Here is a 15,877-nt window from a genome sequence, read left to right as displayed (position 1 = left end):
CCTTCATGTTTACACAAGTAAGTTTCATTCATTCAGATGCCTCAGTTGGAATAATGCTAAAAGCATACGGTAGGATACAAAAAACGCTTCCTCTTGAGGAAAACATTAAGTTTTCTCAAGTAGGTTGTCTAGGTTTTACAAATTTTGAAGCTTCAAAACTGCGTCGTACAATTTTACCACAGAGCGCGTTTTGCACCACCCTTTTCAGTTTGAGATTCTAAATTTAATCATCTCACCACAACACGACCTCGCTCTACAATTTTCCCCGTCCATTGAATAGAAATTCGAGTTTGAAAAACCCACCCCGAAGGTTTCCCGCATGCGAAGCAGTGTTCGACATCCCATCAGGCAAAGGTGGGACGGATACAGTCGGAGTATGTACAGAACTTCGGTTGACCCTGAAACAGCAAATTCAGTGAAAATGTTTCGCTTGCTGACATCATGACTTTGCGGCTAACGGAGACATTTTATTCTGCAGGAAAATCATGCTTCCCCAGCGAACCGTGCCAGAGTAAGCAACACGTCATTGGGGTTGGTGGTGATGGTGATGGCGGTGCTGGAGGTTGTGATGATAGCTGTACCTTCCAAACAAGGAAAAATAGCCTCCGAGCAACATGGCAGCATGGGTTTTGCGGCTTTGTGGGTTGAGAACATGAAAAAGAAAGATTCAAGCTGGAAGGGTGATGGTGCCGAGTGGGGATGTGGGTTTCACATATTACAAACATTCCATCGAAGGGATCGAGCTGTTTCTATGGAAATTGGCAGAAAGGAATGTATATTCCATTTCTATTATTTACGTTTGCGCAGCCTACTGTTTCTTGTCTCATATCTTGCACGATGAATCACATTCGAGGTGATCATCATGGATGTGCTGATTGCCTGCGTATACAATTCCACCACAAATTCGACATAACCAATCCGAGAACGGATTGGATTGAGAAATTGGGTATGGAGCTGGTTGGTGGTTGATAGGTATAATGTAGGGTATTTAGATTACTGAATAAAAAATAGTTGCAAGTTCCAGAATTCAGATAATTTTACAAGACCAGATTTTTTTTTCAGTGTCCCTAATTTTCTCATTTTTGAATCTATTTATTATTCCAATAACCTGGAGGAGAGTGGAAACACTTTATCTCCTAATAAATATTATTGTAGATATATCTCAGTGGAAAAATCAAATCTTGATGTGATTTAAGCGTTGATTTTAAGGAAATATTTTATGTAGATTTGTAGCTTCTCTAAAGCCTTCAATCCGGAGAACTTTGAAATTTGGGCGTAATTGCTTTTGTACACAAACACTTCAATCGCTGATTGGTCGCGAATAAAAGCTCAATCTCGCAAACAAACTATATCAAATGATTCCTCTACCTGTTTGTGTTGCTAGTTTTCGAGATTGAGCTTTAATTATCGAGAAATCGGTGATTGACGTGTTTGTTTACAAAAGCAATTATGCCCAATCTCGAAGTTCTCCAGAAATGATAAATGAATACATTCTTAAAAGTTCGTTTTTTTTTCTCTGAGAGATGCCAAAAATTCTATTTTAAAAAAGGCGGAGACTTGATCCCCTTTAAATGACACACACTTTTAAAAAGGAGATGTTACAAGGGGATCATTCGTATGAAACTTTATATATACAGTGAACTCTCTACAACTCGATATTGAAGGGATCATCGAATTATAGAATAATCGAGTTAATTGGAAATCATCATGTCAGTAGCCATGAAATTAAGTTTTACTTTGGTTCTAACTCGATATCCAGTTAGTGGCCATTGAGTTGCGGAGAGTTGAATGTATTATCGAGTATCTAACTCTACACAATTCAAAAAAGTAAAGTTAATTTATGTTACTATAATGCATATAAATGGTGCATATCATATGGGTCATTCCAGCTCTTGTAGGTACAGAATTTTAAAATGTTGTGGTCAATGTCACAGATTTGAGCCAAAATTGGCAAAAACGCTTTTTTTAGCATTCTGAACAATTGCTTTTTTTTTATTTTACTCTAAAGTGCCTAAATCCTTCTTGGCTACAACCCTGGATTTTCGAGATTTTTTTAATTTTTCCACATTCAGAAGAGATTACTCCAAAACCAAATAAGCTATTCGTTATATTAGAACGTCAATTTAAAGGTTTTTTTAAATGTAGATTCACAAAGGTGATGATTTCATATAATTAGAATCTTGCCCAAAACATGTGAAAAATAAAATAAAAATATTATTGCTTCATCTGCGTGAAGGAAGTATAAGAAAAAAAAATTAAATAGCATTGATTTTCCACCAGAAAAGCTCAAAACTTCCACTAACTCATCTGGTCACATCTCAAAAACTATTTGTATTCAAGTAGAAGAGTTTTCCAAAGTGTAGCAAAAATTTGAGCCTATAATATTAAGAAATAAATAATACCGCCCATGGTGAAAATAAGCCATTTTGATAATTTGGATACCTGCCGGTAATCAGCCTGTTTACTGTAGTTACTAAAACAAAAACAAAATGTGTGCACAACGATAAGAATCTACATAAAAAACCTTCAAATTGACGTTCTAAGATAACAAATACACAGCAAAAAAATAATTTTGATATCACATCAAAGTGGATGCACTACAATCATGTCGAAAATTTCATGTAATTTTTATGACCACATAAATAAACAAATGCAGTAAAAGCAGCGTAATGTCAGTTCATGCATTGTATTAATGATAATTTTGTGCTTTTTAGCAAGTAATATTACACCATATTTTCGACATGATTGTAGTGCATCCACTTTGACGTGATATCAAAATTATTTTTTTGCTGTGTAGCTTATTTAGTTGTGGAGTAAACTCTTCTGAAAGTTGAATTTTTTTTTAAAGTCTCGAAAATCCAGGGCTGTAGCCGAGAAGGATTTAGGCACTTCAGAGCAAAATCAAAAAAGGCGTTTGTTCAGAATGCCAAAATAAGCGTTTTGGCCAAGTTTAGCTCAAATCGGTGACATCGACTACACTACACTGTACCCACTTGATCTGGAATGACCCATATAAGTTTACATTATAGATCGCGTAAATTTATGAGACATGTCATGAGATATTCCATAAATTGTATGCAATCGTCTACCTTTGTAAGCAACATTTATGGTTTACGTGAAAAGAAAATTTACATGCATAAATGTTTGCATGCATAGATGTCTACATCACCAGTGAAAATTAGATTTTTTTCTTTGTGATTTATAATGTTACTTATATGATATGTGACCAGTGCTGAAAATCTCGACAATACAAGGCGATATTCAAAATTCTGCTTTGGTCACTCATTTGAGCTAACAGTCATCGTCAAGGCAAACCATGTCAATTATCAGTGGCAATTCTGTCAGTGACGAACATGTGTAGTCGTAAAAGTGAACAAACATCTACGTTCTAAACTGCTTGGATAACAATAATATTATTCAGAATGCACGAAATTACACTTTTTGGTACCAGATGAATCTTTGTCATTGACGAAAAAATGAATGAGATTTTGACAAAGATTTTTTTGAGGATCAAATCTATCAGTGACTGCACAGTTCAAAAAAGTAGTGTTAAATTCTGTTCAATTTGATGCACATAAATGGAGCGTCACATATCATATAGCTTTACAATGTTCTGAAAAATTGCATGAAAACATGCAAATATTGCATACAAAAGCCCATCTTTGTAAACAACATTGCTTACAAGTTGCTCCTTTGCGTGAAATGCAATATAAGTTTACGTGAATTAATGTTTACATGTAATGTTCTGAGACATTTCATGCAATGCATAGAGGAATATTACAATTCCAAAACTTGCCAAAATTATGCTATTGCGTTTTTTTTTCTTTCAACCGGTATAATACCATAGAGGTTACTCTAAGACCAGAAGGTCCCGAAGAAACGTGCTCATCTTTTTGGCTCAGCTCTGGTACAATCTTCAGTCCTTAGCTAATCGATGCACCCCTCGAAACATAGGAAAATCCACAAACCCCTCATTTTATCTGTCAAACATTCATAGCTAATCAAATCAAACATACACTGTGTAGTACTAGAATTTCGACTAGAATGGAGTACGCTTATAGATGTACTTGGGACCAATAGGCTAGTCAAGTAGTGTGCCAATTTGAAATCGTTAGTTTCCACCGGTTGATGATACTTTTTAAATAACATGCAATCATAGAATATAATTGCCAATAATGGGCTATATCCACCTAAAAATAATGTTTTTGACTTTTTAATGAACTTAGGCTATTTTTTATTATTATAATGGTGTTGTTTGTGTGTAGCTAATATTGTATAAAAAACCTTTTTTTGTTAACAACATTGCTTACAAGGTACTCGTTTGCGTAAAATAAAATCCAAGTTCACAATTAAAATTAAGATTTGTTTGCTGTGTACACGAATTCGAATATCTTAAGAATTGTGGGCACAAGTCAGAAGACTTTGAGCTGGATGAAGAGCATTTCTATTAGATTCGGAAAACTTTAGTACAGATCGAGAGAATTTCAAAATCGGGTAAATTGGGCTTCCAGAACAGATTCGGACTATTTCAAGCGAGGCCTCGCGAGTATCCGGGAGACTTTGAATATAAGTCTAGGGGCACGCAATACAAAGAACCGGTGCGCGTCGAAGTTAAAATGCAATCAAAAGTACTTAAAGTAATTAATGCGTTTTGAAGTAGTACTGACGGTAGTTAAAATTATCTATCCGTAATTAATGTTATTAAAAGTATTGAAAATGTAATTGATGTACTTCATTTACGAAACTTCAACAATTAATGGAGTTAAAAAGTAGTTAATGTTCTACACTGTGTAATTAATGTTATTAAAGCAGTAGTTAATTTAATTACAGCCGTTGCCTGCGTTGAAGTTAAAGGTTATTGCGTGCTCCTAGGTATAAGTAGCAATCCCATTTTTCCTGCCTTCATCCGTATGCTTAAGTAAATCCAATGACGTTTCAATGTGTTTGGACGGAATTTAAACTCGTATGACGCATCAATCGCAGTTAGATTTCTACACAGTTCCAAAAAGTAGTGTAAATTTCTATTCAATATGATGCACATAAATGGAGCGTCACATATCATGTACGATTACACGTGAAATGAAATACAAGTCTACGTGAATGAATGTTTACATCACAATTAAAATTCAGAATTTTTATCAGTGTAGCTACAATTTGTGATTCTTTATCAAATGGAAAGGTTTTTAAATTCAAAGGTCGTCTTAAGTAGAAACATTCCATTTTGACGTAGGACTACGTCTTTCTGGAAGGGTGCAAATTCAGGGAAATGCAACGAAAATTGTTCAGACTTTAAACGTTAATAGTTTGGCCAATAATCAATGGATTTTGATGATTTGTACGTCGGTCGATTCACCAGTGTTATAAAATTTGTGTGGTATTTCAAACATTTTATTTTTTAAGTATTTAAAAATCTAGCAATGTAGAAATATGGAAATATTTAAATTTCCTATACATTTTCTTCGACCGCAAAATTTGAAATTTTCGCTCCACAGTGCATAAACAGTTCCAAATTGGGTCAGCCAAGTCAGTTTCTTACCAAATGAGATTAAATTTTGGGAGGCTAATCAGGACCTGATTTGAAACCGTTTGAGCACTGTGGAGCTAAAATTTCAAATTTTGCATCAGTCTAGTGCTCACCCCTAACACAGCCATCAGAAATTGATCCCTAACGACACAAGCCGAAGCCACACAATCATTCAACGTTGCACGTTGGCCGGTTCGACCTCGGACTTGTTCGCTGCAGCGTGGACATCGTAGCATTCCTATCAGCTCAATACATACACCTCACATCAATGAAAAACTGCCAGACGCAGACGCAAATCGGTCCAGGGAAATGGAAAAGCTGCACTTACCGTCGTGAGATCCACCGCCATGGTCCGTGGGTTACCCAAGTAACCAAAAGTTCTGATAAAAGGCTATTTGTGGCTTAAGCAGCTTGGTTGGTGTTGGTCTATAGAATTCTAAGCAACCTCATTTTTAAGTCTTTATAAGAACTTGAAAGTTCCGGTATCATAATTGAAGAGCATTCTAAGCAGCTTCTGGCGGAACTTGAACGGAACTTTTAGAAAATATTAAAAAAGGTTTTGGTCTTCTACACCAATTTTATATATAGTTCGCACTTTTATGAAAGTTATTTCTAAAGGCAGGTATTAATGTGTATTAATTTATCAGCATTAGTAGTAGAGAACTGGAGCTGTTTGAAGAATTAAAACCCAGTCCTTCTGCGTGAGAGTTCCAGCACGAACCGCTGCGTCATCTGAGATATAATAAAGTGAGCTGTTGTCCCGCCTACTGTTGGAGTTTTCAGTCCAGCTGACTGACTTGAATACGAAGCACAACACCTTGATGAATTTTAAATTGGGGTTTGCCCGCATGGTATTCCAACAAATTTGTGGTGCAGTGGTTAGCGTTCGTAGATCGCATGCCGAAAACACGGGTTCGAATCCAGGAAATTACTTTTTAATTTTTTTTTATGTTTGGATAGAATGTTGATGCACTACATAAATATAAGAATTATGATTTATTCGGGCCACTGATCATTTTATATTTACGTACATTAAATTTTGTTACTAATAAAGACTTGTGCGGATTGCTTCATGTGGCTTGAAAGTTCTGTCGGAACTTTATTTGAACTTTATGGAACTTGGAAGTGATTTTAATCGTTGAATGCGGAACTTTTGGTTACTTGGGTATCTTTTCCAAACACGTATCTAAAATTCCGTCGAACATCCAGCTCATCGGAGTAACTGTGATCCGTCGATATCAGAAGAATTTGAACATTGCAATCAATGTCAATCAGAAGAATTTGAACATTGATGGCAATCGAATGTGCTGCAAGCCATTCGCACCCATTCAACACACATGGGCCCAGGACTAACGGCTTTTCTTCCCTTCCGAAGGAGGACGTGATCAGAGGTTGTTTACGCCTCAGAAAAATCCCACCGACCTCGGCTGGGATCGAATCCAGACCCATTGCGGTGAGGAGGAAAATAAAATCATAAATGAAACGCACGATTTAAAGCACTTTTCATTGCGTACAGTGAGTTGGAGAGAATAAAGCATGCCAAGGGTTGCGTTGAGTATAATAGAGGGAATGAGTATTTGGCCCTGTCAATAGCATTGATGAACGGTGACAATTTGTCGGATGATCAAGTTGTGACGGCATATCCGAACGTGGAATAACTAGTGGCTATGGCTTGCAACAGCTTGTGACGGAATTTGGGCCTTGAGATCGAGCCTACCAGTGATGAAGTTTGTTCTGACGAAGTTTTTCCAAGGTATCTATGCGCAGGACCTTGCAGAAAAAAAATTATAACTAAAAAATCTCGATGCACGTTTGTTTACGTAAACGTAAATGACAGTTGTACCACAAACGAAGTGACAGACGACTAACTGGCGAAGAAATCAATTAAAATAATGTGGTTCGCTGTAATAGAATTTTCTTAGAAGCTTGAGCCATCATCCACCAGATGGGGTAGTATTTTTGTTTTGGTTTTGCACAAAGTTGATTTTGTGTACAATGATTCTTTGACAGTGTGCAAAGAGTGTATCATTTTGTCTTTTTTTTATGCATTTCTGTTTTGAGTAGAGTGAAAGAGATAGAACCAAAACATTCTAGTACATTTGGTGAAAATACTAGTTCAATCCAGTAGTAGCAACAATCAATACGAAACTAACGATTTAAAATTGGCTCACTACTTGACTAGCCTATTGGTCCCAAGCAAACGATTAACGTATCCCATTCCAGTCGAAATTCTAGTACTACGCAATGTTTGTTTTGATTCGCCATGAAAGTTTGACAGCTAAAATGAGGGGTTATTGTTTTTTCCTATGTTTCAAGAGGTGAATCGATTAGCTTGGGACCGAAGAGAGTACCAGAGCTGAGCCAAAAAGTTGAACACGTTATTTCGGGACCTTCTAGTCTTAGAGTTACCTCTATGGTAGTAGTGTTGCCATGTGGTACAAACCAGTAGTAGTGGTGTTGCCATGTGGTACACTGAAAAATTGCAATAGCAGGTTAGTCACCAAAGTTTTCGAGCCGCTCCGTCTGTCACTTCGTTTGTGGTTGTACTCTAGGCAGTGCTCCCAATATATTCAAATCAGTGTTGGAAAGTTCATTTTCAAAAAAAAGTTCTTTCGTAATTTTTCAGAGAATCATTTCGCTGAAGAACTAGCTATGCGAAAATCACGAACGAAATGAGAATAAAAGTTCCCGAACGAGATGTGCGAAACACTTCAGCAAACGATTCCTAAAGAGAATTTTGATTTCGCTCTCTCAACCTATTACATAAAAAACCGAGAAACGAGCTAGGTGAGGTTCTTTATCCCGCTTACTTTCTACGACTCTGCTGATGTCTTCATTTTCTAGATTAGGGGTTATGCTTTATGTATGATGCATACATGTAAGAGCTACCCGTGCGTTTAATTAGTGAAAGTATACATTTATAAGGTTTTCACTTTCTGTAACTCTTGTTTTACGTTACTCAATACAGCAATTCAAACTTCAATGGCTGCTCAAGAGTTACCAATAAAAAGTCCAAGAGTCATACTTCACGATCTATTTCATCATATATCGTGAACGAAAAGTTGTGCAAGGAAGCTAGAGCAAAAAATATCTTTTAACAAACTCTTGCAGGTGAATCAAAGTGGGAGTGATATTAGTTCCTCTCAATCTCAAACAAGAATGTTCGCTCGGAAAATACCGCTTTGCGAAATTCCCATCGTTAATTTCCCTAGTGAAAACATCTCGCTTGCGGTACTGAACTTTTGTCTATATTTCCAACACTGATTTAAATTATAATCGGATAGCTACTGATGTTCTGGGAATGTGCCGATAAGTGTGCCCTAGCTGTACCGAGTCTAGTTTACTAAACTAATGAATTGATTACACGCTTAAATAATAATGCCACGAATGCCACCTTTCTCACCGGGAGAGAATATTACCAACCGGTGGAAACTAACGATTTCAAATTGGCTCACACTAGACTAGCCTATCGGTCCTAAGTACATCGATCAACGTATCCCATTCTAGTTGACATTCTAGCACTACACTATGTGTGTTTTAATTCGATATGAATGTTTGACAGATAAAATGAAGGGTTCGTGGATTTTCATAGGTTTTGAGGGGGGTGCATCGATTAGCTTGGGACCGGAAAGAGTACCAAAGCTGAGCCAAAAAGTTTAGCACGTTTCTTCGGGATCTTTCTTGTTTTAGAGTTATTTCTATGGTATAACATTGCATCTTTTCAGAAAAAATATGAACAGGACCATATAGTTAATTTAAAATATTTGAAAAAAAAAATCTGAATGAATCCACCTATGGTGAAATCTGTCCCATCTTAATAATAAAAAATCCATCAGATATGAGGTATGAAATGGAATACAAACATACAAACCGGTCACAACATTTAATGAAATCACGAAACCTTTCATTTGGAGATTCTTGCATCCAATTCGGTTCTCTGTTTGCCGAGATACTCGAATAGGTTTCCTTAATCAGTGATGCAAAATATCATGACACTCACGTGACACTCGTCTTCGCATCAACCGACTATCGCTGACAGATCGTTTTGTCACGCAGTGAGAGTTAGAGCCATGGCAAACAACAATCACCAGTAATGGTCGCTGCTCACAAGCGAAACGTTACACTCGCTGCTGATAATGAAAAGCACAACGAAAACAGTGAAGACTTCTGCAGTACGATCATGAGAAAAAGCGAAACGATAGAAGAAAATGAAAACAATGCCTACGCATTCCAAGTTCGTCTTGGCAGGCGCGAGTGTGTGAGTTACAAACAAAGCAGGCAACATTAAACGGAAGCTGTTGGGCTCACTCACCAACACACTCACATAAGCAAGCAAAGCAGCAACTGCTTCAAAACGAGCACTGATGATTGTCGGGAATGACCAGATCGGTGATGGATCACAACAGAAGATGACATTCACCAGTTGCTTTTTACTTCTTTCGTCAACTTGATGGATGGTCATGGAGAGAGCTTCGACGAGCACATTGATAGGAATGTACAAAGCGTTACTACCATCAGCTGTTTGTTGATGGTGATTGTGATAGGTCGCAACTCTGTCCTTAATCCATGTTTTTAAGGTGTTGTTCGGTCCATATCTCCGGACCCAGTTGATCGATTCTATAAATATTTAAAAGCGTTTTATGGAACCGTGAAACCGTTCATTTGAAGGTTGTTGCCTCATTCTGTTAAGTGGTTGTTGAAAAACACGACTTAATTCCCTTAATAAGAATTATTATAGATTTTGAAATTTATATCGCTGTGAGCAACTGTAAACTGTAAAGGAAATGTAACTGTAACCAGGGGTTGAAACAGTTGACGTTTTTTACTACACTCGCTTCGTTGTCGTGCGCGACAGTCTGGTTTTATTCCTACACTCATGTTCTACCGTCGTCTCTCTCACACAACACAACCGGTAGAATAACATTCGGGGGAAAAGAAAATTATCAAATAACTATCATATGACATGAGTAATTTCGTTCTAATTCCTCAATTTAATGTAAATTAAACCATTTCTGATCAGAAATGTTATTCCTAGGATATCATTGCTTGCTATTTTCAGAACTCACACAAGCACAACATCAGCAGCTCTTATTATGAGAAAAACTAAAATACATACATTCGTGACGGTCTTCGGCGACAGTGTCATATGACAGAGCCTGTCGTATGACATTTGAGTTTGGTACTGTACTATGATAGCTTGTTTTCCAAGTGTCGGAGACAAAAGCAGTCGATTATCACAGAAAATGTGTCGACTACCGTGACCGCTTACAAGACTGACTGTAACTGTAGCAAGTTTGTTTATCTTTGTTGATCTGGTTAAGATATTACACACTTAGAAATCACTACCGACTTCGGGAATTTTTATCGAACGGTACAAATCAGGCATTTTGCATCGCACAGCATCCAATGATACAAATCTTCAAAACAAGGAAAACTTCACTGCAATGCACAGTGGTCTAGAAGGGCAATTTTTTCGAATAAATTTAAAAAATACATAAAAATGAGGTTTAATCAAGTTGGTGTATTGAGACAACTTTTTAGTTAGATTAAAAGGTATCTGGTGAATGGGTTGTCCATAAATTAAACTCCATATAACGTAACTTAAAAATTATAACTTTTTTGCATGATAATTTCAGAGGATTAAATATTCTTCAAAGTTGTAGAACTTATCAATTCCACAAACCTTGATGAAGACAACAACTTTATAATTTGTCATTTTCATTGAGATATGAAGCATTTTTCATGACACCCCTTAAAAATCGGTTTTTATTGTATCTTTTTTATTTGATTTTTTTATGGCACACTATGTTTTTGCCCCAATTTGAAATAAGACCTGTAGAAATTGTACGTTTTTATGAAATAAACGTTTGTATATGTTGAACCTTACTAGATATCATCTTGCAGTATTCTAGAAAGTTGTGGGTTTTAGAAATTGATAAAAAAAAACTCTCGAAAACATAGTGTGCCATAAAGAAATCAAATAAAAAAGATACAGTAAAATTTTTTTAAGGGGTTTCCATGAAAAATGCTTCATATCTCAACGAAAAAGACAAATTATCAAGTTGATGTCTTTAGCAAGGTTTATGGAATTGATAAGTTCTACAACTTTGAAGAATATTTAATTCTCCGAAATTATCATGCAAAAAAGTTATAATTTTTAAGTAGCATTCTATGGAGTTTAATTTATGGACAACCCATTCAACAGATGCGTTTTAATCTAACTAAAAAGATGTCTCAAGACACCAACTTGATTAAGATTCAGCTTTATGTACTGTGCTTAATTTATTCGCAAAAATTGCCATTCTAGACCACTGTGCAATGGTGAGACTCGATTATTTAAGGCTGGCAGTGTTTTGGAATTAAAATTAAGTGAAACAGCTGTTGAAATCAGGGTCAACGTTTTACGGAAAGTTCAGCTGTTGAAAGTTCGGTAAAATTTCCAAGTGTGTATACTTAATTACCTTAAAGATAAATCGTCCAGCTCAAACCCTGGCTGAGAGATCTATTTCAGTTGACAACGCGTCAAATAATGCCAGTAAATTATCTGCCTCCGATAAAACTACAGTAAATCAATTCCATGATTTCACGTGAATTAATTAATATCCTGACAATGTACTCGCCAGCGTATCAACCTGGTACATGTACTCGGTAGCGCATGCACCTAATCGACTGTTAATTAAATTTATTCTCTTCTTTCCAGCTGGAAGCCGAATCTCGAACCGATTTCAACGCGTCATCCAAGCTAACCGAGCTGCAACGTACCTCCCGATTGGTGCAACAGTTGGAGAACGTCGAGAACGAGTACGAAGCCATCATCAACAAGCTGCCACGTGACTGCACCCAGATCCAGCAGATGAAAACCCTGGGGGAAACCGGTCAGGGTGGCGAGGGAAATCTTTATCTGATTGCCCCAGCCGGTCAACATCACCCACTGATGACACAATGCTTCAACGAGTGGACAACCATCCAGCGACGCCAGGATGGGTCGGTCGACTTCAATCGTTCCTGGGAGGATTATGCTAATGGTTTCGGCACTCCGGCCGGAGAGTTTTGGATCGGCAACGAGGCGCTGCACCATCTTACGAACGATAACTGCTCGATGCTTCGGATCGTGATGCAGGATATCTACGATAATACTTGGTTTGCGGATTACGACGCATTCAGTATTGGCTCAAGGGAGGATGGCTTCCGTTTGGGACTGACCGGATACAATGGAAATGCTTCGGATGCTTTCGAGTATCAAAATCACATGCAATTCTCAGCCATTGACGTCGATCGGGATATATCCAACACGCATTGTGCAGGCAATTACGAGGGTGGTTGGTGGTTCTCTCACTGTCAGCATGCTAACCTTAATGGGCGTTACAATCTAGGTCTGACGTGGTTCGATGCATCCAGGAACGAGTGGATAGCGGTCAAGTCAAGCCATATGATGATCGCTCGAAGGCTGGAGTGTAGTATTAGTGGTGCTAGTGGTACCGGTCGAGGTGGGTCCAGTGGAGAGAGCCCGATTATGGCAGAACCATTTTCCTCCGCTGCTACGGCGACGATATCCAAGTATGAAACTACCCTGTTGACCACATTAACATCCGGCTCCGCCGGCTCGGGAGTCTAGGAGACTGTAGGAGGAAGGCACAATAATGTAAAATAGCCCCGTAGCACGTGCTCTGATTCTCTTCGGTTTGTACATTTTCTTACTAGAAGAGCGGACGGTGGGAGAGTTTTTCCGTTGTAAAATGTGTGTGTTTGAGCGATTGTGCTTGTACAGGAGAGTAGGGATAGCATCATATCAGTTGTAGAGATGTAGTAGCGGCAACCCGTTTGAGGCTAGCTTAAAAACCACAGATCAACAATTACCGTTCTCAAACCTAATTGATTCCGGTTCTCTTCTGTCGCCCACGGAAACCTCAGCGCATGTAAAAATCAAAACATAAATTTCCCCTCTCTAGATGATAAAAGTACGGTGCTCTATTCAGAAACCTTAGACCTCTGCAGTCGTACCACAAGGTCCAATGCTCTCATCCGGAGGCTTGTTATTTCCGGTTGATGCGAAACGGCGAAACTGAAGAGGAGCGTAAATATTTTAAACTGCCATCAGAAAGGTTAGGTAATCTTTTCCTTCCAACCACCACCGATCCACCCATCCACCCATCCATCCATCCATCTATCCATCTACATTCGCTTGTGAGCTCGTTAGCCTATCGGCGTGGTAGTGTCCTACCACCACCGTTGCCGACTGACTGCCAAAGCACTGGAATTTATTTTGCTTGATTACCTTTTTATGGGCTTTTTATCCTTGTTGTTCTGAAATTTTGCGGCGGAACGCTTTTTGAGTTGACGAACGCGTCGCGCGCACACTACACTGCACTGTGGCTGCTACACCACCGGTAAGCTCTCTCAGTTGGTTGTTGTTGCTGGTAAGGTTAGGATCATCAGTCTGAGTATCTGAGCTGAGCCGGACGACGCCGGTGTGTGCTGATGAAGTTGTAATTTTGTAGGCTTAATGCGGAGAAACAATAGCATGGTGTGCGCATATGTTTATCGATTGCCGTGTTTCTACCGGCTCAGATGACGGCGTCAGACCCGGCAAACGAGGACGACTAGCGGTGATTAGCATTTTTATTCTTGTTCAGAAATTAAAATCTATTTTTACTGCGCCACAGCTTTTCGTGCCTAATGGTGGCAGTTTGCTGTTTTTCCTCTGGATCCAACGGATGAATAATGTATGTCGGAATTATTAGAATACTGATGGGCTTGGTTTGAATATTTTATGATAACGAGTGTCATCAGCGTGTGATGTAACGTAAACTTTGTCGGAGGGCGGGAGTGTCCAGAAGATATGGTAAGTTTACTGCATTCAATAATAATTGCAGCGGGTATAACTTCATGTTTGCAAAGATCATGTAGAGTTTATTTTATTTATTACAGGTATATCTGTTATCATTTTTAACTTCCATTGCCGATTTCTCACAAACGATCATTCAAACCAGCAAAGTAATAACAACAGCGGACAGATGAGACAGATGATACAAATAGTACTTGGCTGTAGAGCATTTCTACTGAATCTGCATGAATTAGATACATTAAATTGCCCATCAATTGAGAAAACATGAGCGATCAATTAACCTAGCAAATTTCCCGGTAGGCATGAAATCGTGACATTCTCAGCAGTCTACCTCTACACAGCCAATGAGATCAACCCAAAATTGAGTTCAGTTTACTTATAAATAGCAAAAAGTACAGGAACTTAGCGATGAGTAAATTTTCTTCATGTTTTCCTGTGGAAATTTCTACTCAGTCTAAGAGTAGTACCAAGCCCAATAAGCCTTTTTAGGTTATGAACCATTTGCCGAGTTACATTTATCTCGTGATTGAAACTGACATTTCGAAAGTTATTTCTTATGTTCAAAAATCCTCGTGCTGTCGATCGACCGATTTTCGAGCCACGGTTGTCAAAATTTAACTTCTTGTCTGTCAGAAATAACCACCCTGGTAGCACGCTTGTCACAAATCGGTTGTGGCAACCAAGGTTGCAAATACTCATTTCAGATAAAACAATGTTTTTTTTTTTAAATTATGAAATAATTAGATGCCATGATCATATTTTGAATTGGTACGATACAAGAAGAGGTTGCCAAGAATGTGTTTGACATATTAAACCTCACAGCTAAAAAAAAGTAGTGTAAATTTCCGTTACTATGATGCACATAAATGGAGCGTCATAAATCATACAAATTTACATTATAAATCAAGTAAATTTATTAGACATGTCATGCAATATTCCATATATTGTATGCAACTTTCCACCTTTGTTTGCAACATTTCTGCAAGCTGCTAGTTTACGTGAAAAGGAAGTTTACATGCATGAATGTTTGCATGCATGGATGTTTACATCAGCAGTAAAATTCAGATTTTTTTAGTGTGCTGTTTATTTCACTGCATGAGAGTCACAATCAGCGATTTTTCACACACTCACTCACTCACTCACTCACTCACTCAGCGATCTGAAAATCACTGATTGTGACTCATAGAAAGCAAAATTGACAGGTTTTATGTTTCTAACGCATACTTTGTAACCTCTTCTTGTAAGTTACAAGTAAAACAAACCATCATAACATCGTTTGGTTTTATTATTCCGGAAAACATTATTTTAGCTGAAATGAGTATTTGCAACCTTGGTGGCAACTTCTATACAACTTATATCAGCCATAAACAAGTTGCTGCAACTTATTGTGACGGAAATGTGCTACTCGGGCATGCTCGAATAGCAAGGTTAATCGATAACTTTCCATCTGTCAAATTTTAACTAAAACTCTAAAAACTAGCCAAGTGGCTCAGAGCCTTAATAGAAAC

At 37.9% G+C, this 15,877-nt stretch overlaps 1 protein-coding gene across 1 annotated transcript in view; it reads left to right on the top strand.

Moving 5' to 3' along the window:
- The window catches only part of sca (scabrous), a 157,515-nt gene extending 142,392 nt beyond the window's left edge, over nucleotides 1-15,123 (top strand). The window contains exon 4 of the mRNA XM_065236011.1: nucleotides 12,225-15,123. Coding sequence (XP_065092083.1) covers nucleotides 12,225-13,139 — 915 coding nt within the window. The 3' untranslated portion in view covers nucleotides 13,140-15,123. The remainder of the gene's footprint in view (nucleotides 1-12,224) is intronic.
- The last annotated feature ends 754 nt before the right edge of the window (nucleotides 15,124-15,877 follow it).

Source organism: Ochlerotatus camptorhynchus, unplaced genomic scaffold (genome assembly GCF_037179485.1).
Source record: "Ochlerotatus camptorhynchus isolate MF236.1 unplaced genomic scaffold, CSIRO-AGI_Acam_v1.1 ptg000516l, whole genome shotgun sequence".
In the NCBI taxonomy this organism is placed as follows: domain Eukaryota; kingdom Metazoa; phylum Arthropoda; class Insecta; order Diptera; family Culicidae; genus Ochlerotatus; species Ochlerotatus camptorhynchus.
The sequence above is the reverse complement of the archived record's forward strand: the minus strand, read 5'-3'. Positions and strand labels throughout refer to the sequence as shown.